The following is a 24,690-nucleotide window of genomic DNA, read 5'->3' as shown; positions in this document are numbered from 1 at the left end:
GTCTCAACACCTGCTGCCAACAAGGCTTTACTCTCTCCTGCTCAGTGTTGCTTGCTGGGAATCCTGTGATCACAGCCAGACTGAGGTTTTGGAAATATGTAATGTAGGGAAGAAAAAATGTCAAATTTCCACACGCTAATGAACCCACTTGAGAAAAGTTTCAATTTGATGACACATTTAGGCTAACATGGGAGTTCACCTCTGTCTGTCCCACGCACATAGTGCCATGAGTGCCAGAGACAAAGACAGCGAACTACTGGTGACACCAAAGCAAGCCAGAAAGCTTAAATGCAATAAAAAATATCTTTTACTTATCAAAGAACGAATAGACATTGTCATCCCTCCTTGTGAATCAGCTAGCAATTTAAAGAACTTTTTCTTTTATCCCTGGTTGATTTATTCTGGTTGATTTTGCCAGTCTTGCAAAAGATTTCTGTCTAATATGACTCTGCAGCTCGATGAATCACAGCTCAAAAAGGGGAAGCCACACGTATGTTTCTGGTCATTTTAAAAGTACTTGACATGATTCTGAAGTGAAGAAAGTTTTCACCTTGAAAGTACTTGAAAAATGTACTTCTTTAAAAGCTTAGTTTGCAAGAAAAGTGTCAACATTGTTTTGAGACTCAGCAAAGATATTTATAGGCACTCTAATGTAAAAAGAAAAAAGGGGCTGTTTTGTTTTTTTACTTTAATACCCAAAAAGCCTACAGTCAACCAAGTGGAGTTTCAGAGATAAGCTGCTGATAAGTTGATTTGCTTTGCCTGATCAGCCATAGAGGCAGGTCTTGGCAGTCTTGTCATGGTTATTCCATGCAGGAGGTGAAGGCCAGACTCTGAATTCATTTCATATTCAGTAAATAGAACAATAACTGCAGTTATTTTACATATACAACTGTAGGTGGGTATGTAGTGTAGTGGAACACGCTAATTATATTGTAGCCAGTGCATGGGGTAAGATTTAGGGTCAGAGTTTTGCATTCCTTTCCAGATATAGCATACAAGTCATATATGTACAAGGAATTAAATAATACATTCAAAAAAGTATAGCTGGTATCAAACAATTTGGTGCTCATATAAAAATTCTACTTTTCCCCCCGTTTTCTCCCTATGAGCTGGGAAAAGCTCAAAGAAACACGAACAAAGAATACAGACTAAATCTACTATTAAAGGGCATCTCTATTTCAATGTAGGAAGACTTTTAAAAATAATCTTTCAATCCTTGAACTGAAATTTCAAATGCTTTTCATTTTTCATTTACTTGCTCAGATTTCCAACACATACAACAACTATTGCAGACGTACACCAGACTGTTGTCTTTTGTGGGAATCTCCACTTCAAAAATTGAAGGGAAAAACTGCCTGTATTTCACACAACCCACTGAATGGAAGGGGACACCTTTTCTTCACTCAGATGCTACATGTTCAGGTTAGTAATGCAGGTGCAGAAGCTTGCTCTTAGAACAGCAGCATCACCTGGACTCAACACTACCCTCCCATGAGGAGTGCAGGGATCCAATTTAAATGAGAAAAAAAACCTAACAAAAAAAAGTTTACTTACTCTGATTTCACACAACCCACTGAATGGAAGGGGACACAGTGGGGACACCTTTTCTTCACTCAGATGCTACACGTTCAGGTTAGTAATGCAGGTGCAGAAGATTGCTCTTAGAAGAGCACCATCACCTGGACTCAACAACACCCTCCCATGAGGAGTGCACTAGGGAGAACAGCACCTCTGGGATAGTTCTGGGAATCTGGGGAAAAAAAGTCTGAAAAAAGTTATACATGTCTGTGCTAAATTTATGCTGTTGCTTGATAGTGTTGCAGCTTGTGGCTGACCAGGGATCCAATTTAAAGGAGAAAAAAAAAAAACTAACAAAAAAAGTAACAAAACAAGGGATCTCTTACTCTGTCCCTTGGATCTCTACGAGCTGAGGGAAGAGGCAGCACACCGATTTCAGTGTGCTACAGCTAGTGAAGACACTCAAAGACTTATGACCATACAGAAAGAGTATTTGCCATTACTCATTTAGTAGTTTCCAAGATGCTGGTTGTTGCCTCAAGATGCCATGGCACTACAAAGGGCAAAGGGCGTGAGCATCCTTTACTTCTGTGTTCCCCCCACCCCATAATTCTGCTAGTGAAGACACTCAAAGACTTATGACCATACAGAAAGAGTATTTGCCATTACTCATTTAGTAGTTTTCAAGATGCTGGTCATTGCCTCAAGATGCCATGGCACTATGAAGGGCAAAGGGCGTGAGCATCCCCCACCCCATAATTCCACTTTTGGTGGCATTACAGTTACCAAACCTAACTCACAGAAACTGAAATTCCATTGGAGTTGGGTTTCTTGTAGGACTATTTTTAAAGACAGAAGATTCTGTGCCCCAAGCCCTTCTTATGCCAAGGGTCCTTTCAGGAATTTTCAGGACCCTTTTTTCCACACTGTCAGGTCCTCCAGTATTGTACTGAACATTGGATCTTCAGTCCCTGGCTTTGCAGCCACATCATGTTTCGTTAGACCCATAAAAAAAATAAATACTGTAGAAAACTGTCTATTTTTTGTCACATGGTACAGTGTTCTAGTTAGAAATGTGTTCAGAAATGTTTCTAGGTTGCATTAACACAGGCATAGGCAGATTTATCCATCATGTATACTTCCAGAAAGAAGTTTCAAGTTATTAAATGTGTTTAATAAGGAGAAAAATTAAAGTTACCATTTTCTAATATTAATAAAGGGTGATAATTTGGCTGTATGATACCAGATACTGCATGAAAGTACAGATTGACAGCATCGTAATATCTGTTTTTACTGTGTCATTAAAGAAGCATGAAGAACAATTAGAATGAGTTGTGTAATGGAAAGTACTGAATGGTAGCATAGATGTTTTCCTCCCAAAGTAGTTTGCCTGTGAATAAGACTGAACCAGGAGCACTGCATAGTCACACATACAAACAAGATGCTGAAACTTGGCAGACTGGGAATGAAACAAAGCACCTGTTTAACAACTCCTGTGACAGCTTCACAGCAATTATATAAGGAATATCATGATAGGAAATGAAAATTGTCATTCTTATGCTTTGTTTTTCTGAATTTAAACCAAAACATGCACTGGCATTTGGATTTAGATTCACGACCCATAGAAGAAGGAATATTTTAAACTTCTAAGAATTTCACCAGAAAATTCATGTCTCCATCCTGCTGTTAAGCTAAAATTATGGAAAAGAAACTCAGCACTGTGGGTTTAATATTGGTAAGGAAAGTGCAGTTTTCCCACTGTTAGGACTACATGCAGAACAACGATAAGTCTGCTCTAAGAAATGCCTCCTTTCATGTAAAAGTGCATAATAAATCATTTCTCCAGGAAAAGGGAATTTGTGCTGTACTTGAGATGGTTGCAGTGTCAAAGAGAATAAGAAAAGTATTAAGATACACAGTGGAAAGTTCTTCTGAATAGTGAAAATACATACAGACCTGAAACAGCCCATCTCAAGAGATACTCCTGTTTCAGTTAGCTGAACAGTTTGGGTGGAATGTTGTTAGTGAAGTTAACAACTCTGCTCCCCTGTCACACATTTTAATGAGTCCACCTCAACTTCTCCTATCAAATAGGTTCCCCTGCTGCCAAAACATTCCTTTGAAGTTGTCACTTTTGACTGGGAATGAGTTCAGCACTTGGGCAGACAGAAGAATGATTTGTAGGCAGTCTTCAGCATATTTCTTTTTTACCCCAGCATCCTAAATAGACCAATCAATTTTCTGAATGAGTCTGATTAATAATAATTAATATTGAATCAAAGTAGAAGTTGCAGAAGTTGCTGCACTGGAGTTTTTCTACTGCTCTGCAATAGATCTAATTTGTCAATAGTTGCTTGTGCATGTTTACACACACACGAATCAGAAACCCCTCCCTGGTTTAGCCTATCCCATCTCATCTCTGCTTCTATGAAGCTCTGTCTGGAGGAGTATTTATGTAATTTGCCTTTTCCTTTAACTATGAAATGGTTGCACTTGAGCAATCATGTAACTGCTGTCCCTTCTGATCACAAAATGGCATTTGGTCTATAAGCCAATTAGTCTTGCCAAGTTTGCAAATTACCAGAGGGACCACACTTCTAGTCTTTAGGAACTGACTGTTGCATACATTGTTTTGATGGCTGAGATGTTAGACATTATTTAGACTTCAGAACCCTCCCTTACTCATTAGTAGTTAATGGACTGGGAGCAAAAGAAACAGCTAACATTTATTTCATAAAGTCACCTTTAATGAGAAGCTCTGGTAGTAGGCTGAGATCAGCTAAATAAGTGAGAAGGAAAATAAACTCTTGGAGAAAAATATAAATCTTTCAAATATGAGCATAAATAACCTACCCCTTAGCTAGTAAAATTAATATGATAGATTACAAACTAAGAAGTTGTCCTGATCCTGCATTTTCAAATGTTCCTCTCATGTCATTTCTGTCCTCCATTGATTTCCTCTAACATCTGAAATTTGTATCCAAGTCCAACTGTAAACAACAACCTTGGGTAGAGGATATCTCTTCCCAAAAATCATGGAATTTCCACCCAGAGTAAGCATATTTTAGGTCTAATCTAATATTGGCCTTTTTCCATTCACAGAAAATCTGAAGTCTCTTTGGGGTAAGAAAAATTTTCTTGCAGTAACATGTACTTTTTTTGGCATTCAGTGGCAATAATAAAAATAAATAATTGCTCCTAGAGCCTTCTAACTGTAGTCCACAGCTACATACTGTGCATGTGACAGTGAAAACTTGCACGTCTCTTGACCTATGTGAAGGCGTTCAGCTAATTTACTCCTTTTTATAGAAATAACTCATGTCTCTTTGTCCATGGTGAGTGGAGAACGTGCCTTTCTTTTGAGTAAAATCTGTATGCCTCTGTTCCAAGTGGTTGTTTCAGCTGTTTCAGCAATATAAGAAGTCTGTGTCATAAACCCCACTGTTCTCATCATAGTTACTCTACATTTCTGTCTGAAACCACATAGATGTTGATGGTAGGTTATGATTTAATGACATTTATGGGTCTATTATATCATCTTACTGTAAGCTTACTATATTTAGAATTATATAAAGGCAAACAAAGTAAAAGAACTGTTTCTTGTATGGATATTCAATGTGAACAACAAAAGTATACTTCATAGGAAGAAAAGGCAAAGCATTAAGATAAAATTTGCACATGAGTACCCATTTTCATTCACCTTTTCATCTGAGTCTTTCGTTACATTGTTTTCTATTTCTCTTTGAAAGAGCTGAATGTGCTGTGACAGTTTTTTTGTTTGGGCTTTTTTTTTTTTGCTACTGTCTTTGCTGAATTTTATTGCACACAGTGATGGCCTTTGCTAACACAGTGAACAGAAATAATTCTATCATCAATTTTATTTATGACATTTATAGTACCAGGAAGTTACAGAATATATCAGTGGAACTTGTCTCAAATGATAGTGAGTACATACCTTGAAAGGCAGTATGACTTTTTTGCTAGGAAATTTAAACTGGAAATTAAAATAAATAAAATATTTAAGACAAAGCTGATTAACGATCCAGATGTTTACTGAAATCTATGCATGTCAGATAATCCCTTAGGAATGATTACTGATAAAGTAATTTGTTCACAGACAGTTAGTTCCTCTTGTCTGATAGCAGTGCTTATTCTCCTTGGCATGTTAAATGTAACCCTCAAAACAGCAAAGTGGTTGTCACCTGAAAATATGCTAACTAAAACATTAAATACATCCATCTGTACAGAGGGTCAAAACTGGTTTTGATTGTTGTTGCTAGAAGAAATGCAAGATATTGGATGTGAATGTAACTGAAGAGTGAAAATAACACGTAAAAGGCCACTCCTATTTAAAGAACTAAGAAAATGAGTTGATGCAAACATAAGTCTAGGCAAATACAGATGTTGAATTGACTTATTTAATGCACACCCTGTGAGAAAATAAGGTTATTAGCAGATCTATACTGCTAAAAAGTAGCTTTGTGTAAACTTTCTTACAGCATATTAAATTATTTGTAAAACAAATAAATTTGAGTCAACCAATTGATGTTGATAGAATACACACTTTGTCTATTTTTTCCTTTAAAGTAAAACATTTTAGAAATGGAATTTAATTCCTAACTGTTGGTAGTGTGTTAAATTATTGGATTATACTAATTGTACTTCTCAAAGTATTTGAAAATGTGGTATTATTTGTGGCCACTGTCACACGACAGAAAGCCAAAAAATTAAGGTCTCCCAAACAGTTTGGGAGGTTTGTATTTAAACCTGTAATTTACTGGAAGAAATCCAGTAATAGTTTTTAATATGCATAACCTTCTGTTAAATTGATATTTTTAATAGTATCTTTAAAAAGCTAATTTCTTCTTTAGGCATCATCTATATTATACACACACATTAAAAACTACTTAATATTTAGATAATGGATCTAAAATGAACATCTCTGATGTTCTTCCTTTTCCTAGAAAATAATCATATAATTCAGAACACATTTTCTATTTTCATTATGACTTTGGTTTGTAGAATTGTTAATTTAAGTTGCACATATTTCAATACACAGATACTGTGTTTCTAGAAGCACCACATATACTGGTAGATTTGACAGATAAAATGCCTAAACGTTGTTCTTGCCAGAAGGCAGAACATACGTTTCTGTTCCTTCCATCCTGGAAAAGGTTATATATTATTGTCACTACATTGCTTTTATTAACATTCCAGGGCAGAGAACAAAATATTTCATTTTTTGGAGTCACTATAAAATATAACCTCACTGTCTCTTCCTTCTCTATTTTCAATAGGATTACAAAAGTTTATGATATTAAACACATCCCTTCCTCTAGGTCAAATAAATGAGAGAAAAAATATACCCCGTTACAGTTTTATCACAACATAGAGGTGCTCATTGTTAGTAGCTATAAGAGAAGCTGTAGATACAATGTGCTTTTTCTAAGCAATTAGTAATCAAAAGAAGAAAGAGTTTGATCCATTTCCTCTTTCTCCCAAGATGCTCCAGCTCAAATCCAAACTGAAACTCTCCAGCCATGAAAACACAGCAGTTATTAAAAATAAGCTTAAATCCTGGCACATAGCTGCTTTGGTGGGAGGGAAGCAATATAATAATGATTATTCACTATTTGAAAAGTTCTCTTTCCAGAAAAAAATTCTCTGAAGACATCCTCCCAATCCTGCCCCTCCTTGCCTCTCATCCTGAGGTATTTCCACTATTTTTAATCTACTTCTGGCTTCTTGAATTCAATTAGGGTTTTCAAGTAAAACTATGAAAGTGAAATTTAACATTAGTGAAACAAGAGTTAGTAGTAAAAATGTAACAGTAAAAGATTTAAGAAAAAATATTTTTTGAGGAATCATGATCAGAAATTAAAGAATAATTATTTGTTTGATTACAGAATGAAACATTAGCAATGTTTAATGAATAAAGCTTTTTATCTCAATCATGTATGCACAACTACAGAGGTGGTTACATATATTTCTCTGAATTATCCTGTTTCTCAGTGGGGAGAACCTTCTAATTTCAGAGATAAACAAGCTACTCCAAATAGTTTCCATGGGATATATCTATCACTTTCTCCCAGAGGAAGAAACTCTTGTATTATCTGTGCCAGTTCAATGATCCCACTTCACAACAGAAGCTGTGAGAATTGAAAAAAATTCTTTATTAATTGAGGAAAGAGAAAGCTTACCACAGAAATGCTTTATAAATAAAAAAACCTACACACATCATCTTCAAAATGTTCATATTTTCATGGATATGACCTGTAAAAAAGCCTTAAGGAAACATATACCCCCTGCAATACTGAGGAAGTAGTAACCTACATCTGAAAGGCAATCCAACTGATTCAGGCTGGTTCAGAGCCAGGGCCCAATTACATTTTGTCCCCAAATGTGGCATCTCTTGCATCCCTGCTGGAGATCTAGTCTTTGAACAAAGACCTGAGCCCCACAGCTGCAGCAGTGAGAAGGAAAACTCAAAATAGAGATTTGGGTCATGGTGCCTAGTATCACTGAGGCACAGATGCATCGTGTGATCACACAGACTGAATCTAGATCAGGTCTCAGAACAGGAGCTGGTTTGTGCTGAATAAGTGAGAACACACAGCAGAGTGTTTACACTACCCATATGCCTTCAAATTGATGCCATGCCAGCAACTGGAGAACAGACACTACCTGATTGGATATAAATTTCAAATGGTATCTAATTTGACATAAAGTTTGCCTTCACAAAGCTACCTATCAAACGATTTTGAACATATTTGAACTGGTTTAATGAGTTTGTGTCAGTTCAGCTTTCTGAATTGCATAGCCATGGCATTTCTTATCAAGCAGTAGGCACTTTCAAACTGGATTCATTATTTTGTCAAATCACAGTCCTATTCCATGCATCAAGAGGATCGTAAGGAAACAGGGCAACATTTTAATCAAGACACTGCTACCACTTATAATAATTTATATCTGTAACAATTTAGATCTTTGTGCATCAAAATCCATGCAGGGATTCTTCTTCTCTTAAAAATGAGCAAGCAAAAACCCCAATCACAAATTTCTTTCATTAAATTAGCACTTGAAGATATGAAGTGTTTCATCTCAACAATGCTCATTAATATTACTGTATGTGGATTGCTAGGCAGACTTTATTCTTGCTCCTTTACTTAATTTTTCAGTATACTGATGGTCATATTGGTTATGAAAGATTTGAATTGCTTCTCACCTTATAGAAAACTCTCGTCAAAGACGTCTGCACTTTGGTCTAATGGTACAATATTGTGATAACCATAATTCTTTGTGACCATCCAGATCAGAAAATATTTCTTTTTGTGTTTGTGCCTGAAGTGACTGTCCTTATGAAAGAGATTTTCAACAATCATGTGGCAACGAATGTGTCTATAACACCTTCCACAGACACTAGATTTAGCATACAGCAAATACTTACCAGGGATATTGTTTTGCACATAGATACAATACCAACATAAAAAAAACTAAGTCATAGTTTGGCATCCAAAAAAAACCCCTAGATCTGCTAAGCAAAAGAAACTTTAGGATGACAAGAACTAGTTTCAAATGAAAAATATTTTTAGCACACTAAAATGGCAAATACTGACACTATGAGAGAAAAAAAAAACCCAAACAATGCTACACAGAAAAGAAGTGTGAAAAGTTTTGACAGGAACATAATGTACATTGGAGAACTCCTGAAAAGATAAGTGTCTGACAGCTGTAAGGAGATTTACAATATGATGTACCTGGCCATACATTTTACTTCTGTGACTTCTCATAAACATATGTAAAAGTATGATAGATAACATGGCTTTCTGTTTAAATTTATCAGTAAATGATGGCTTATATCCCACACACACTCCTGTGAGCAAAAATCACCTGGATGTGAATTGGATTCAAGTTTGCAGCTATTTAGAACTGAGTATGTAATTTGCAAGACATATAACGGACATATCCAGGATCTGGCACATTGTGATGTATTTTAGCTACTGAGTTTAGAAGAGATTTCACACAAAAAAACCATCTGTGTTACCACAATGAAGCACAAAGTAATATATGATAATACATGAAACTCTTCATGCTGAAATGATCATTTTATAACACGGTTTGTCTCTAACATGAACATCTTATCTACCATCATGTATTTCATTTTGATCTGCAGAATACTGTTTCGTTTGCTTACTCACTGTGTAGGTTTAAAAATTCTGTTAACATTTTTGTATGAGATATTTGGGGATTGATTGCTATAGCTGGGAGTTTTGTATTCAGTTTCTGTTAATAAAACTGCAGACAAAAAAAAAGCCACCTGTAACTATCTGGAAATACTTCCATTATGATAAGTACATTTGTATTTGCAAAATACATATAAATAATTCCATTTTAAATAAAATGCTATGAACTAATGGCAAATAATTTTTTCCTAGGAAAAATTCTCTTGATAAGTTAATAGCTTCGTTGGCCACTTTAAGAAACAACAAATTTAAAAGGGCATGTACTAAAACCATACATAGAGTCTAGCATTATGGTCAAAGAATAGTGCTTGGCTGTCAGAGGGGAGATGTCAGGACAATTGTTAGGCTTCAATAACTCTTCCCCAGGCAGGTGAGAACTCCAGTGCTTTGCAGACAGTCAGCCGGTGAGTCAGACTTCCTCTAAGAGTGAGGTGATTTACTCCTCTGAGCTCAGCAAAAACAGGGTTCAAAGCTAATTCTGTCTGTCACTCCTGGATAAAAAAATACTTTCAAGCAGCAACTCACCAAGTTTGGCTTTAGAGCTCCTACAGAGGAAGGGCTGTTTTCAGGGAGATAAGGGCATCGCCACTCCCCTGCTGCGGAGGCTAAATATTGCTCCCCTGGCAGCGTAATGGTGTGGACCCATTCTCCAGGTATTAACCTACACTGCCACAGAGTGTGTGTTGGGACAATTTCATGCTATGTGATAGTACTGAGAAGGCTTTATTAAACCATTTCCACAGTTCCAATGCTATTCTCAGTTGTCTGGTTTTTTGTTGTGTGTGTGTGTGTGTCTAATCACATCAGTGAAAAAAAATAAGAAAAAGAACTCCCTTTCATAGAATTTTTTTTTTTTTAGTCCAAAGCAAATGTGAAGATACTTTATCATATAAAATGCATCTACATTGCCATGTAAAAATCCAACAGAGATGCATGACGATCAAAATAAAGACTAACTTAAGTCAAAAAGGCTCTGTGTAATTACACAGTGAGGGTCCTGTTTATACTACAGCTATCTGTGGACACAAGTTATAGAGAAAAGTTTTCTTGTCTAGGTCAGCAGAATTTGATTTTTTTCCATGAGCAAGGATGACCTGCAACAGCTGAGGAACAAAGCCTGAACAACAAACTAACTTCTTTCTAGTTATGAAAGTTTTCTTTTGAGTCCTGCATGGTTTTGAACATCTAAATAAGCAAAATGAGTAAGCATCTTATAGCAATGATACTATTTGAATTTTCTGTATATTTTCCATTTTCAGAACAGTTAAGCACTAGTATAATGTCATTTGTGTCCCTGGCAACATTCCTGATTTACTGCAGTAGAAGGAAATAACCAGTCACACCTTGAAGATAACAGATTAAATTGTTCCCCTCTTTGGTATTTTATTACACAATAAACACCACTGCAAAATTTATGGCTCATTCCTATAGTTCAATAGAAAGTTTGAAGTACAACTAAGGTAATAAGAGTACGTGAAGAAGCATCTTGAGTCTTCCTTTATATTTCTTAACTCTAAGACATCTTAGTGCTGGTCCAATGCATGAGCATAAAATGGAGTAGTTCTTTGCTTTGAAAGACTGGCCAGCAACTTGGGAGATAGTACAAATGATAAAGAAGCTCAAGAAAAATCCCATTTCCTCATTCTTCACAGAATCATTGAATCACAGAATGCTTTGAGTTGGAAGTGACCTCATAAGGTCACCTGGTCCAACCCCCCTGCAGTCAGTGCGGACAACCCCAACTAGATCAGGTTGCTCAGAGCCCCATCAAGCCTGACCTTGAATGTCTCCAGGGATGGGTCTCCACCACCTCTCTGGGCAGCCTGGTCCAGTGTTTCACCACTCTCACAGTAAAGAACTTCTAATGTCTAATCTAAATCTACCCTGCTCAAGTTTAAAACCATTGCCCCTCGTTCTTACATGAGATGAACAGAAGGTCTGTGGTCTAGAATTTACAAGATTTTTTGCAGCTGCAGTCATTGAGAAGAGACCTTCTCATAGGTATGAAAGTCAAAAGGCATCACTAGTGCCTACAAACCAGTATGCATTAGGACTGAAAATTCAAATTCACACACTGGTAGAGATAATGTTTAGTATTTGCTACCCCTGGTCCTGTTGTTCCCCTGCACTGCCCTCCATTTATTTGTCAAAAATGTGTTGTCTTAATATATGGTGACAGGAGAAAAAGAAGACTCTTCACAAACAGATGGACACATAAACTCAAGTGCACATGCTTGATCTGAGGAAAGTGTTTCTGTGAGAGTCATGAAAGGGCCAAAAAACCGCTGACCTGTTTCTCTGAATTAAATACCTGCTCTGATGAATGGGGAATATTGAGACAGGTGACAAGGCTGAATGAAATACATTTCCATTTCCTAACCAGAACAGGTTAACTTTTCCATCATAGAACGCTTTGTGACATCAAATGTTTGGTGATGATAGGACTGTCATTTCACAAACAGAAGCCCTGAAATACTGCTGAGACACCCTGGAGCAGCATAACAGTAATAATGGTTAAAAACAAGTGGCCCAAGTCTGTCAACAATCAAACATTCACACTGATGCTGCATTTATAACAATTACAATAAGAATAGGCTTTTTCAAATGAAAATTTAAGCTTCAACACTGGAAAAGTAGGCACATGTATGGCTATGGAAGTGCTACTCTGGCATTCATGTAATAGACGCTTAGGAAGAAAACGTTCTGTTATTATTATCTGTTTATGCAGATGCGTGGAAAAGCAGCAAAATGAGGTAAAAATGAAAACTAACTTCCATGAAAAAGCACCATACCCAGTAATGACAATTTTACTAGAGTACAGTGTACAGAAGAGAATAAAACCAAGATCATTTAAATACTTAATTAGTCAAATGTAAGAACAATAAGCAATGTTCTAAGCCAAGGGAAGAGTAAAGCGGAAACCAACTGGCTGATCAAAACCCTCTTTTGATTATATTTCATTCAGAAAAGATAAAACCAATGGTATAGAAATAACTAACTTGCCATGTGTCTTCTATAGGTTGAAAACAATTAAGCTAATTCTCAGCTAAGTATTCAATTAATGAAGTAGATGCTTCACTCTGAGTGCGTGGTAACAGTAAGTAATTTGCAGCTAGTTCAGCTCCTATCAAACAGCTTTGGAACAGTCTGCAGTGGTTATATAGGGCTCAAGAGTTTGGAGTGAAAAAAGTAGAAAGAGTGAAAAAACTAGCTCCACCCTTCTTCCAGTTTCTACCAAGTCCCTTCTCTCTCATCTCTCTCCCAGTCTGGTAGATATTGCATTTTCCTGTCTTCTGTATAGCTTTATAACAGAGTATCTCAGATTTTATTAAACTCAGGGCAAAGAGCCTTTGATGAAAATCCTTTTCCAAAAGCCATCTTCAAAAAATTTTGAAGGATAAACAAGCAAACTCACTTCTAGTATTCCAACATGGGATTGCAAGGAGTTGGCAGAGATCAGTTCTGGAAAATATGAAAAAGTTTCACTCTGGTGAAATCTTGCTAGCTCTGCCTTGGGAGGAAATTCCCGTTGTTATTCACAGTTCTTACTTCTGCAAAATTTATCTTGGTCTCTTACAAAGTATCATTCTGATCCAATAAAAAGTTGGCAGGATAAAAGGATTCACCAAGGTGAAAAGGCCTTTTTGAACAAACAAAGAATGAAATGTAGTCTAAATTTTTTTTAACATACTTTTTGTCTCTACTGAATAATATCATGATTTTTTAATCAGTTCTGCACAGCTGAAATTCAGCACGGAGTTACAAAAAATATATTCTTATGGCTTGATTAAACTAAACATACTGAATAGAGTGTCCATTGAGCTAAAGTTGGACTTACCATGAAAATAAATAGGTCTCTACAACCAACAGACTACATGTCATGTGCCACAAATATTGTCACCATAATACAGTTGAAAATAGTAATGTGAGATACACAGAAAAGACAATCTTACAGAAACTAAAGATTAATATATTTGAGATCTTGCAATATTCCTATAACAAATATATTTTAAGCTTCATAATCAAATAACAGGCAGCAAGGTGTTATGTCACTTCAGACCAGCAGTTAAATATATATTTATATGAGCCTATTTCATGTCAAAAACATTAGAATGTGAAGCAGAGGGTTTGGACCTTTTTCCACTTAAAGTAGAAGACAATCAATTGCACTTGAGATCCTTGTGCTTGGCTTCCTTCCTCATTGCTGCTGGCAAAGCTGGCACCATTAACATCCCCCCACTTGTCCCATTACACAGTCTATTTTCAAAACTTGCATTGTTTCTAGATTATCCACATAAACAAATTGGGAACATGTTCTATAGAAGTGTCAATTTAAAGAAGTTTTACTTTATTTACAAATATTTACTGAAAGAAAAAGAAAAATAAACAGCTCCCTCAAATATTTACTGCAGAAAAATGCACCTTTTTGCCCAGGTGGCTTTTTCACAAATATGCAGGCTTCCCTCCCACTCCAAATTGTTTTAAAGGGGGTTTAATGCATCTATGATTTTGAGTAATAATTTGACTAGAAAATCTGGTTTCTTAGCCCAGAAGCATTTCAATTTATTTGAAATTACAAAAATGATCTGACAATTTTCTTGATTCTAACTGTGATAACATACTTAACACAAAATAGGATAGTAATAGCTAGAGCAGGCTGGATTTATTGGTGAAATGATTTAATAGAAACAAGTAGTTTTCACAAAATTGACTTTTGACAAGTATTTCAATTTTCTCTTTGATGCAAGAGGAAATATTTCTTGTTCAGATAATCCAGTACAGGCCAATAGTTAGCATCCATGGAGCTCTACGCTTATTCTCCTACTACACATATTCTTTTACTCAAGTACAACGTGGTTCCTTCAATTTCACAATACAGCAGGGAGATCAAATGACTGTAGCCTAACTTTAGTTAGTCTCAAGCTAACTGTGGGTAAATATTCCTGGTTTCTGTTAAGTTAAGCTAGGAGCCAATCTTGTTTTGCTTCTCAGACTACCAGTGAGTGAGATTCTAGTGCCATTGCACATTCATGAAGTCATTAAGCTAAGACATAAAAACTGATTTATAACTAAGAATTTGTGTAGTTTGCACTGAAGGAGTTACATTTGCTGGGTTTTGGAGGAGAGAGGAGGCAATCAGCCAATATTTAACTGCTCTTCTTATACTATTTGGCCTTTCAGTTGTCGTGAGAGTACAGTGAATTCTACACTTTCTGGTCTAGCCCAGAATAACCTCACTGACAAATGACCTCACTGAAGGACCATCTGAGAGAAAGGACATCATTTAGAGGGCTTAAATGAAATCAGAACTTCTGAATTTGACAACAGAATATGCTTTATTAATCTCTTTTGGCTTTTCCCTCCTATTTTTCATGGCTCATAACTGTAAGAACCTCTTACCTCAGCAACTATTTATCAGAATCAAAGGGAGTATGTCAAAACACTCTTTAGAGCTTCTCAGTAGTGCTTTTAATTAGCTATAGTAATCACTGCTGAACAAAACGAGGTTCTTCTTTACTAGTTTCTGAGTAAGGCAAATTTCCAATATGCCACTTAAAAATCAGTCTAGTGATGTATTATTTTGCACAGAATTGCAAAGCTCAAAAGAAAAGGATCAAATCTACCACATAAGTCTTGAGAAGCCACATAATATGGTAAGTTTAAATAATGTAGCTCTTATGCAGTTTGTACACAGTAAGTATCTTGTTTCAGGTGTCCTTTATTCATACTTCAAATTTTATAGGCTTCATTTACTAATGTGAAGGTCCTGATGAGATTCAGCAAAGGAAATAGGAAAGTGGCAGGCAATAAAGCATTTCAGCTTCAGCTGCTGGTAGACACTTAGTGAAACATTACTGAGTGATCAGGCTTATATAACAGATATATTCTAACATTTTATGTCATTCCTATTATTCTGGCATCAAGATTAGATGGGAAAATGGATTCTGTACTCTGTTACTAGGCATATGAACAAACAATGGAAAATGCCAACATGATAAATGTCCTCCAATTCATTTTACATACTTTAATTTGCAGAAAACTGCAGAAGCCCACATCAGAAATTCCTGCAGGATTAGCCTAAGGAGGCTTTGAGCAGGATGATTCAAACCCTTCTAAATATTTAGCAACTCAAATATTCTCTGATTACTTTCAATGCCATACTAGAGCCTCTACTTTGAAAAGGCTGGAAAATGATGTATCCTGGAGAAATAATTTCTGTATGTTGTTGTCTGCCTTTTAGGTACAAAACTTTTTAGCTGAATGGGTTAACACTACATGTTCTGCTTAAAATACATTCAAAACCAAAGAAGGGTGAACTCTTGCCTAACAAAGCCAAAAAGAGAAGAGGCAATGTAGGCTTGCTTACTGAGGCCAAAGAGTTTCCCTCTGTTTTGATTTGCAAAAGCAGATTTATTTTTTCTTGCATCTTTAGTGTGAAATACAAAAAACAATTGTATCAATTCCTACAGAATTCACTGAGGCCAGTTTTCACTTCCATCTCTTTTTGTACTTACAGGCTTAAGTGATGCTTCCAGCCTAAGTCCTGTCTCACTGAAGAGAGTTTTGCTTCTCAGAGTTCCTGCTTCAGTTTAAAACTGTGAGACTTTAGTTCTTTGCAGGCATCTTAGTATTTTGCAAGTGTAATTCAATGACTTTCTTATGGGTTTACAAAAAAAATGTGGTAAGAATTTGTGACAGAGTAAATAAGCATTTGTGATAAGCAATCTACTGTGGAAAAAAGCATTACTATTCTCTTTAAAAGGAAAATGTAAACTTTTTCTGGTGTAATTCTATATATATACAAATATAGGTTCCCTCACATGAGTGCTCTCATAGAAATGAATAAGAGTGCTTGTGTGGGTAGGTGCTCATCATTTTGAGTATGGATGTCAAAACCAAAGTCAAGGTAAAGAATATGAACCAGACTCAAACACAACAGCGGTGATTGAAAGTGATTCTTAATTTTTAATTTCTTGGAGAGAGGCCAGGCTGTAATTAGATTTTCTGGACATAATTTCCTCAGGGATTTCAATAACTGCAATACAAAAAATCTAATGCAGTTTTCCATCCCAAAATTTTATTTGGCCGAATTTTTTTAATAATAATATCTAAACTGACTGTGTTTTAAATTTGTATTATCTGTATTCTCTAGAGCAAGAAGTACAACACTATATTGCAGCTAGTTGAAAATTCAGGTTGCAATCCTGTTTTCTTCTTAACCACATTTAAACCCCAAAAAGCAAAATTAAAAAAAAAAAATAATGGGCATTCTATCAATGAGAATATCATGAATTCTATCATGCAAATACTCATGCTACCTATTATCTTTCGCTGTATAGAAAGACATGTGCTTTGTTTCTTAATTTTCAATATCCTGTGAAAGAGTGCTAAATCATATGCCAGGTAATAACAATAAACAATGATTTATGAGAATACATACAGAGGTTTTTTCACGCTTACATGGCTTTTGTACCTGTATTCTTCTCCTTAACCACGATTTCAGTTCACAGCAGCACTCTTGACTTGTAATTTTTGTGTATTTGTAAACATTGATGTATAAGAGGGCATAATATATCAAGGAAACATATCTTCTGGGCTCTAATTCTTTTTAGAGCTATCCATTATTCAAGAAAATGTACTATTGATTTAAGTCTTACTCTTGTATGCACAAAAATAATGTATAAGTAATTTCCTTTTTAAAAAATTTAAACAATTTTATGATAAATATCTATGAGGACAGTATTCCATTTCTGAATTGTAATTAAAGGCGAGATGTAGGTTATTAATAAGTACACTTCAAAAAGAGGCACTGTGATTTGAAAACCCATGCGCATCAGTTGGGACTTTAAGTGAGCTCACTCCAACACAGAATTTAGATCAGATTTTAACCTGATGGCTAGAAAAACTTTGTGCTGTTTTCCAGCATAGCAACAATCCCCCTTTTCTTTTTATTGTGGAGGGGTGGGACTTGCCACATGCCCCATGTCATGTCAGATGGAGAGGAAGACAGAGCTGAAAGGGCAGCATCGTGTCAGCTGATGGGGCTCCACAGCACAACCTCCACAGATCACGCTGGGACACTGTCAGACCTGCAGCACTACACTGGAAAACCTGACCTGGATCACTGGGAGTGATGCACTGCCACTGGTAAAAGCCAACCACCACGCTGCTCCTATTGACAAGATTAATGAGACAACTAAATTACTACTTTTATCTTAGCAGTGCAATCAAGAATTGAAAGAGTACAGGGAAGCTACGAATGGAAGAAAATCTGTACAAAGAGAGAAACCAGCCCACTTCTTTTTAGGATATTTTTTGCAACCTGTGTTCTGTAGTACTATTATTCTGTGTTTTAATCTTTTTAAGTCTTTACATGTAAGGGTCGTTATGGGCAGATGGAGGATGATAAACCCAATACCATTTATTGAATTGCATTTTCTCATCTGAAAAGTCATCTTTAAAAAGAACCCAAACCCACCACAAAATACCCCATCTCCCTACTTTACAGCATATTCATTATCAGATCAACTCACACTACTAATTAAGTTAAATTCAGCTGCTGAATAACTCCCCAAGAGCTAATTTATCTAAGGCAGTAGGAGCATATATTCACTTCTTACACATCACCAACTGCTATTAATTAAATTCTAGTCACTTCAGACTGCAAGTTGGAAATAATTGCCACTATGGAAACACTTCTACATTGTACTTAACAGAGAGTTGGGCTGTTACTTTACTGATAGTCATCTGAATATAGGTAGATACCACTCTAATTATTTCATTTTAGACTTTGCAAGATTTTCAGAGGAATGTGTGGAGTTTTCAAATTTCTTGAGTGTAAAAAGCTTTGTCATAAATACACATGAAGTGCAGAACTAAGTTTGAAGGATTATTCTCTAAAGAAAACATCTCCTTTCTGAAGGTGTAATATACCTTTTCAAGTTCAGAGGAGATCACAGTGGCAGCAAATGATTTTTCCCTCTGCAACAGCTCCTCTCAGCCGTCTGCCATACTAAGGTGAGGGTTGAAGTGATGCTTGCAATCTGCTTCCTCGCTACCCACCTTCCACCTACAGCTATGAAACATCTGCAGGCTGATGGTTTGACATCCAGTAGGTCTCTGCTGTCCAAAGACTACCAGCAGCAACAGGTATTAGGACACAAAGGTGTACTTTGTACTCCCTTAAGCTTCTGTCCAAATACATCGTATTTAATTAGTCCTTCCAGCATAAGGTTCAAAGAGATCTTCAGCAGAGCTAAAGAATAATATTCTTGCACGTAAAAGTTTCGCAGCCACAAGGAGACGAAATTGTCTTCTGGATGCATTTCTTAGCTTACTGGTCAGACTGAACTATTTTCTCCTGAAATCAACTACACTTTCTCAGGTTTAAGTCATAGTACATGTAAAAGAGTTGAAAATCCTAAGTTCTGAAATATTTATTATTCTCATGTTTCAATGGAAGTGTGAATAATGGCTGCATACTTCCAAAAAGTAAAATTCTTGCATTTTTAATAATACAGCTGCAACATGTTGTGTCCTGCAAAGCTAGCTGGTATAGCTATTAAACTACTACTTGATATATCAAGCTTTGCTTTCCTTTATAGCAAAGGCCATTTATAAGAAACAAAAGATTTCAGAGAATGAAAAAAGTTCCATACATTTGTCTCACCTCATTTATATCATACCATGCTCATTCTCTTTTGGCCAAAGGAAAGATCCATCAAGGACGTAAGAAGAGGAACATTAACATCTCTACAGATCAAGTTTTTTTTTTTTTTTTTTTTTTTTTTTTTTTTTTTTTTTTTTTTTAATTTTCTATTTGCATTCTTATTGTGTTAATGAAAAAAATATCAATGCTATGAAAAGTATTTTTAAGGTGATATACAAGTACATCCTTTTTCACAAACAGCTTCTGGAAGGTTATTTTTTGTTTTATTTTCCATTAATGTTATTTAGCACTATAGCCATGATTAGAAACTCACTTTGTCTTTGTGGTATGGGGGATGACAGGATACAAATGCTGTACCCTTTAATGAGTCACCCACTGCATTCACAGCTCACCTGCTGGATTTAATTTATGTGATAATTTACAAAATAAACCACTTCATGTCTTTCATCTATATACTGCATTTCACTTATTTTCATGAAAACATGTACTATATTTTCTTGCACTGGGTACTCTCGTTTGTGAGCAGCTTCTAAACTCCTATCTAAATGTAAATTCCTTATGCAAACAGATATTAACAGAGAACTGAAACAAAATCCTTAAGCCCTTTCTGAGTAATACAAAGGACTGTATTTATGATGTTACTTTTAAAAAGTGAAAACAGTACTAAGGTCTGCATTTTAAATGCAACATTAATTTCAGTTTCCTGAAAGATACAAATCAATTCCAGCTTAAGAGCAGTGAATCATCATCATCAAGTTATGTTAATTATAGCACTTAAAGTCTTAAGCAAATAGCTTAGAATCTAAACATGTGAAAGAGAACTGGAGATAGAGAAGGATGATATGCATATACAGAAGGCCTGTTAAGTGAGCCAGATTGACAGTTCCTACATGTGATTCACCAAGTAAATTCACCAAGCATAGCTCTTATTCCTAGAATTATTTTGCTTTAATCTTGTAATTCATATAGCCACTTTATGCAGATTTAATTGGGCACCCTGAGGTTGCCCAAATACATACACAATCATATTGGAAGAAAATACTAAAACAACCTGACATTCATTAGCTACTGAGAAGCTACATTGAGCCAAATTGTCTACCCAGCTTTATGTGGTGATTCTGGGAATAATTTTCACCATTAGTTTACAAAATGACTAGAAGAAACCTGTTTTATGTAAATTCGGGAATCCTGCTGAGGTTCTTGACAATTGATAAAGCGAAATGGAGAGAAAACAACCAGTGCAAATAAAAAGCAATTTGCCTGAATGCTGGTCAAAGGGAAAGCAGCTAATGGGGATGGCAGTTAGGGGTGGAGGCCTTGCCTTGCAAGCTGTAGATCTCTCCGACGCTGCTCTGCCGGGTGATGTGGTGCCAGTACGCGCTGCGCGGGAGCGAGATCGACTTGGACAACGTCATGGGCTCAGACAGGCTGCTCTGCAGCTGCAAAACCAAAGCAGACAGAAAGGGAAGGTCACGCAACCACACCTGAGAGAGAATCTCACAACTGTAAATTGAACCAACGTTGTTATGGAGGGAATATTTCTCCAATTGCTGCAGGTTTTATACTGTAATTTAAACCGTGTTACGAGAGGTAGCACTGTGAATGCTCAGGAAACAGAGGTAAAAGTGTGTTTGAGTATATAGGATCATTAGCACAGGTTAAGATTAGGACATAGGGAAATGTTCCTATCTATTTATAGCTATTCTTGTTGCTGCCAGGATTTCATTACTTCCTTCTTTAACTTGACGGTAATGATGGATTAGCATATGCCTGAAATCTTAAGCCCCTCTGCAATCACATTTCTTTTGGTCATTTAGCCTGCATATTGGATTGGAGATCCAGAAAGACACCAAGGGAGAATCTGAGACAACCAGTAAAGAATTAACAATGAAGAGTCATTAATCCCCTAATCCTCCATTCAAGTGGAGGCATCTCATCACCAGCAGCAAGCTACAGCCTCAAGAGCAAATTATCCCAGTCTGGGGACCTCGTGTAACTGAAACTGTGAATTGCATGATAAGTATCCATGTGTACAAGAGCTACAGGAACACAAACCTGACAGGAGGAATGTAAACTTTATAAAAGTGAGCTCTGTCTCTCATGCACTACAGAGGTGAGTGAAAGACAAGACTAGGCTATAGAAAAAAAAAAAAAGGATGGAGGATTGTGCATCCTGACAGCCTCTTTGGTTACACCTGGATAACTTATGCATTCTCTGACTAGGGCAAAAGACAACATCTCTGCAAAACTGGTGTACCTCCAGCTTTCCAGAATATAAAATGTGGTTAGTGGTTAGTGGGATCTAACAAGTCACCATGACATGGTGGGGCATATAATTTTTTTCAGGAGATGTCAGGAAAGATCTACCCTAAAGGATCAACTATGTCTGAAGATTTAGAGTGGAAAATCTCTTAATTTCAGGAGTAGCACCAGGATGGTGACGGTGGTGCTCTGAAAGGGTGTGACTAGAAACCCATATTTGCAGTGAGTACAGCTACAGAGCAGAAGGTTTTCAAGGTCTGGACCATTTACTTCAAGCTAATGATTAGCTCTTAGGGATTCCTCATTCAGAATCAACATGACAAATTAAAAAAGCCATTTTTATCTGTACAAATCCACCTTATCCTGTAATAAAAGAAAACCCCTTTTAGATACAGTATCCAGAATTTATAATCTAAATTTAAATAATCTGCAATTATTACAGATTATTAACACACACACTGATGTGTGGCAGATATTTTGCTTCAACACAATCTATTGTAATCACTTCCATTGTTGTTTTCTTGAGAATTGCCATCAAAATTACTCCCTGTCCGCAGGTAATGTCTTTTCTACTCATTTATAGCCAAATATTAAATTTCATTTGTCAGTGGTGCAGATCATCACTGGAAGCTATCTGATATGAAATAAAGAGCTTGCAGAAATATTTGCTGAAAAAAGTTCAAAATATTTATCACAGAAACTGTACTTTTAGGGAGACTTGGGAATTTAAAGTTTATTGATACAGAGAATTTCTGTTATTATGGAGATCAGGGCACTAACAAACTTTCTAAGTTATTTTACTGTGATAGTATAGCAAGGGTAACTTTGTTGAGTAAGAAAAAATAAAATCATGTAACTTCAATACACAGATAATTTATTCATAATTTATTCACCCAAAAGGAGAAGTATAGTCCTGAGGCAATAGGCAAAACTTTTTATTAGTATGTGTGCTGAAAAATAATTCCAGTAAAGGGAACCACTTTGACTATGGTTCATTATCTCAAAGCTAAATCCATGGACTGAATTGAAGTGATAAATTTACACCATTACTCCCGATCTGAGGTGATTAATTCCTGCCTGATCTGACTAACACTGAGGCAGGAGAATTTCATATCACATTAAGGCTTTGAAAGAATAATAAGAAAAATATTTTCATCATAAATTAAGGTGAGAACTGCTCTAGTTCAGAAGACCACATTGCAAGCATCCACAGCACTTTGTATCCTCATGTTCTGTAATTAAAGAACAACTTCTGATACCACCTTTTGGGCAAGAAGTATCACCATATGCTAACTGCAGTAAGACCAGATGAACTACATTTCTTTGAGGACTCCATGGAGAGAAAATGCAATTTCTATTTTATTAAAATATCATTCTCAGAAAAAAACCCAAAAAACCCCAACAACAACAAACCAACCTTTAAAATACATTGTGAATTTTATTTTTAATTTGAAACTTTAAAACAAACATAGGGATTTGAAGACCATATCACTTTGTATATCATATAAAGGAGGATAATATACTAGCACATTCATTTGTCCATGAAGTTATTCTTACTAATTGTTGTATCACTATTAGCTATAATTTTGCTTTTTATCTTTTATCAACATAACCTCCACAATATTTGTTAAATGTAATTGACAATCACAGAATACTTACTCCTACAAATTGCTGTTTGCAAAAATACTTCTGTGTCCAAAGAAAATTGGATTATCTACTGACAGAAACCCACTTTCTCTAGAGACCATCTTACTGGAGGTGTCTCAGGTAAAAAACTTCAAAGCAAGGTGAAGGAAACAGGCACATAAACATACATATAATTAAATGTTCATATACTATTAAATAGATCTTTGCTATATAAAATATTACAGGTTAAACTAGAATTTAATGGACAGAAATCTACTGTTTCATAAACCCTTTTTCCCACCTGTAAATGAACTTCTGGTAGTTAACACTGTGAAAAAAGAAAAACAAAACAAACAAACAATTTGTAAATCAGAGAAGATGAACCAGAACTGTTTGCCTGTTAAATAATTAGTCACTCAGATTTGAGATTGCTTGTGTTCCAGACCAGTGGAGGAGATCACTCTGGAACAGTTCAGGGACTTTATCCTGGATACTCTTCCCTCTCACCTTATTACTATGCCTCAGAAAAAAAACAACTGACATCTCTACCTTTTTCTGACCCAAACAGAGAACATTTCCCTGTGAAAAATCAAGTAAGTAACCTTTTAATTCTCTTCTCAAAATACACAGATTATCCATTGCCTGCACAGATTTATTTGTCCTTAACATCATAAATACAACAACTTTGGTTCAAGGAAGACATGAGGAGATTTATTTGTCCTTAACATCATAAATACAACAACTTAAAAAATAACTTTGGTTCAAGGAAGAAATGAGGAGATTTATTTGTCCTTAACTTATCACAAATATAACAATTCAAAAAATATCTTTGGTTCAAGGAAGAAATGAGGGTGGTGCAACACTGGAAGAGGCTGACTGGAGAGGTGGCAGATGCCCCATCCCTGGAAACATTCAAAGTGAGGTTGGATGGGGCTCTGAGAAGCCTGATCTAGTTAAAAATGTCCCTGCTCACTGCAAAGGGGTTGGCCTAGATGGCCTTTAAAGGTTCCTTCCAACTCAAAACTATGATTTTAGTGACTTTTTTTTTTTTTTTTTAATCTTGCATCTATGAACTGACCTTAATCTTTGGTATATAGGTATATAAACCTAGAGGAGAGTAAAAGCAGTATACCAAATTGAATATATAAAATACATTAGCCTAGAATTACATAAAACATGCATCCAGAATGATTTTGTTACAAATCTTTCTCAAATCTGATGAGACTTCAGGAAATGAAAAACATAATCCAGTTTTTCTGGCCTAATTTAAGAAGGAAAAAATGATGATGTGATTAGAACTTGGGTGAAAAGCAGAAATGTATACATGAAAATCATATCAATTCAAGGTTTTGTCTTTTTTTTTTTTTT

At 35.9% G+C, this 24,690-nt stretch overlaps 1 protein-coding gene across 1 annotated transcript in view; it reads right to left on the bottom strand.

Moving 5' to 3' along the window:
- LOC103775866 (docking protein 6-like) overlaps positions 1-24,690 on the bottom strand; it is a gene marked incomplete at its 5' end in the record, with an annotated part of 65,808 nt that overhangs the window by 21,214 nt on the left and 19,904 nt on the right. Inside the window, one exon of the mRNA XM_008943337.1 lies at positions 20,756-20,873. Within this exon, the coding sequence (XP_008941585.1) occupies positions 20,756-20,873 (118 nt within the window). The remainder of the gene's footprint in view (positions 1-20,755; positions 20,874-24,690) is intronic.

This window comes from Merops nubicus, unplaced genomic scaffold, assembly GCF_000691845.1.
Source record: "Merops nubicus isolate BGI_N331 unplaced genomic scaffold, ASM69184v1 scaffold8096, whole genome shotgun sequence".
In the NCBI taxonomy this organism is placed as follows: Eukaryota; Metazoa; Chordata; class Aves; order Coraciiformes; family Meropidae; genus Merops; species Merops nubicus.
Note: the sequence above shows the minus strand (reverse complement) of the source record. Positions and strands in the feature narration are given on the sequence as shown.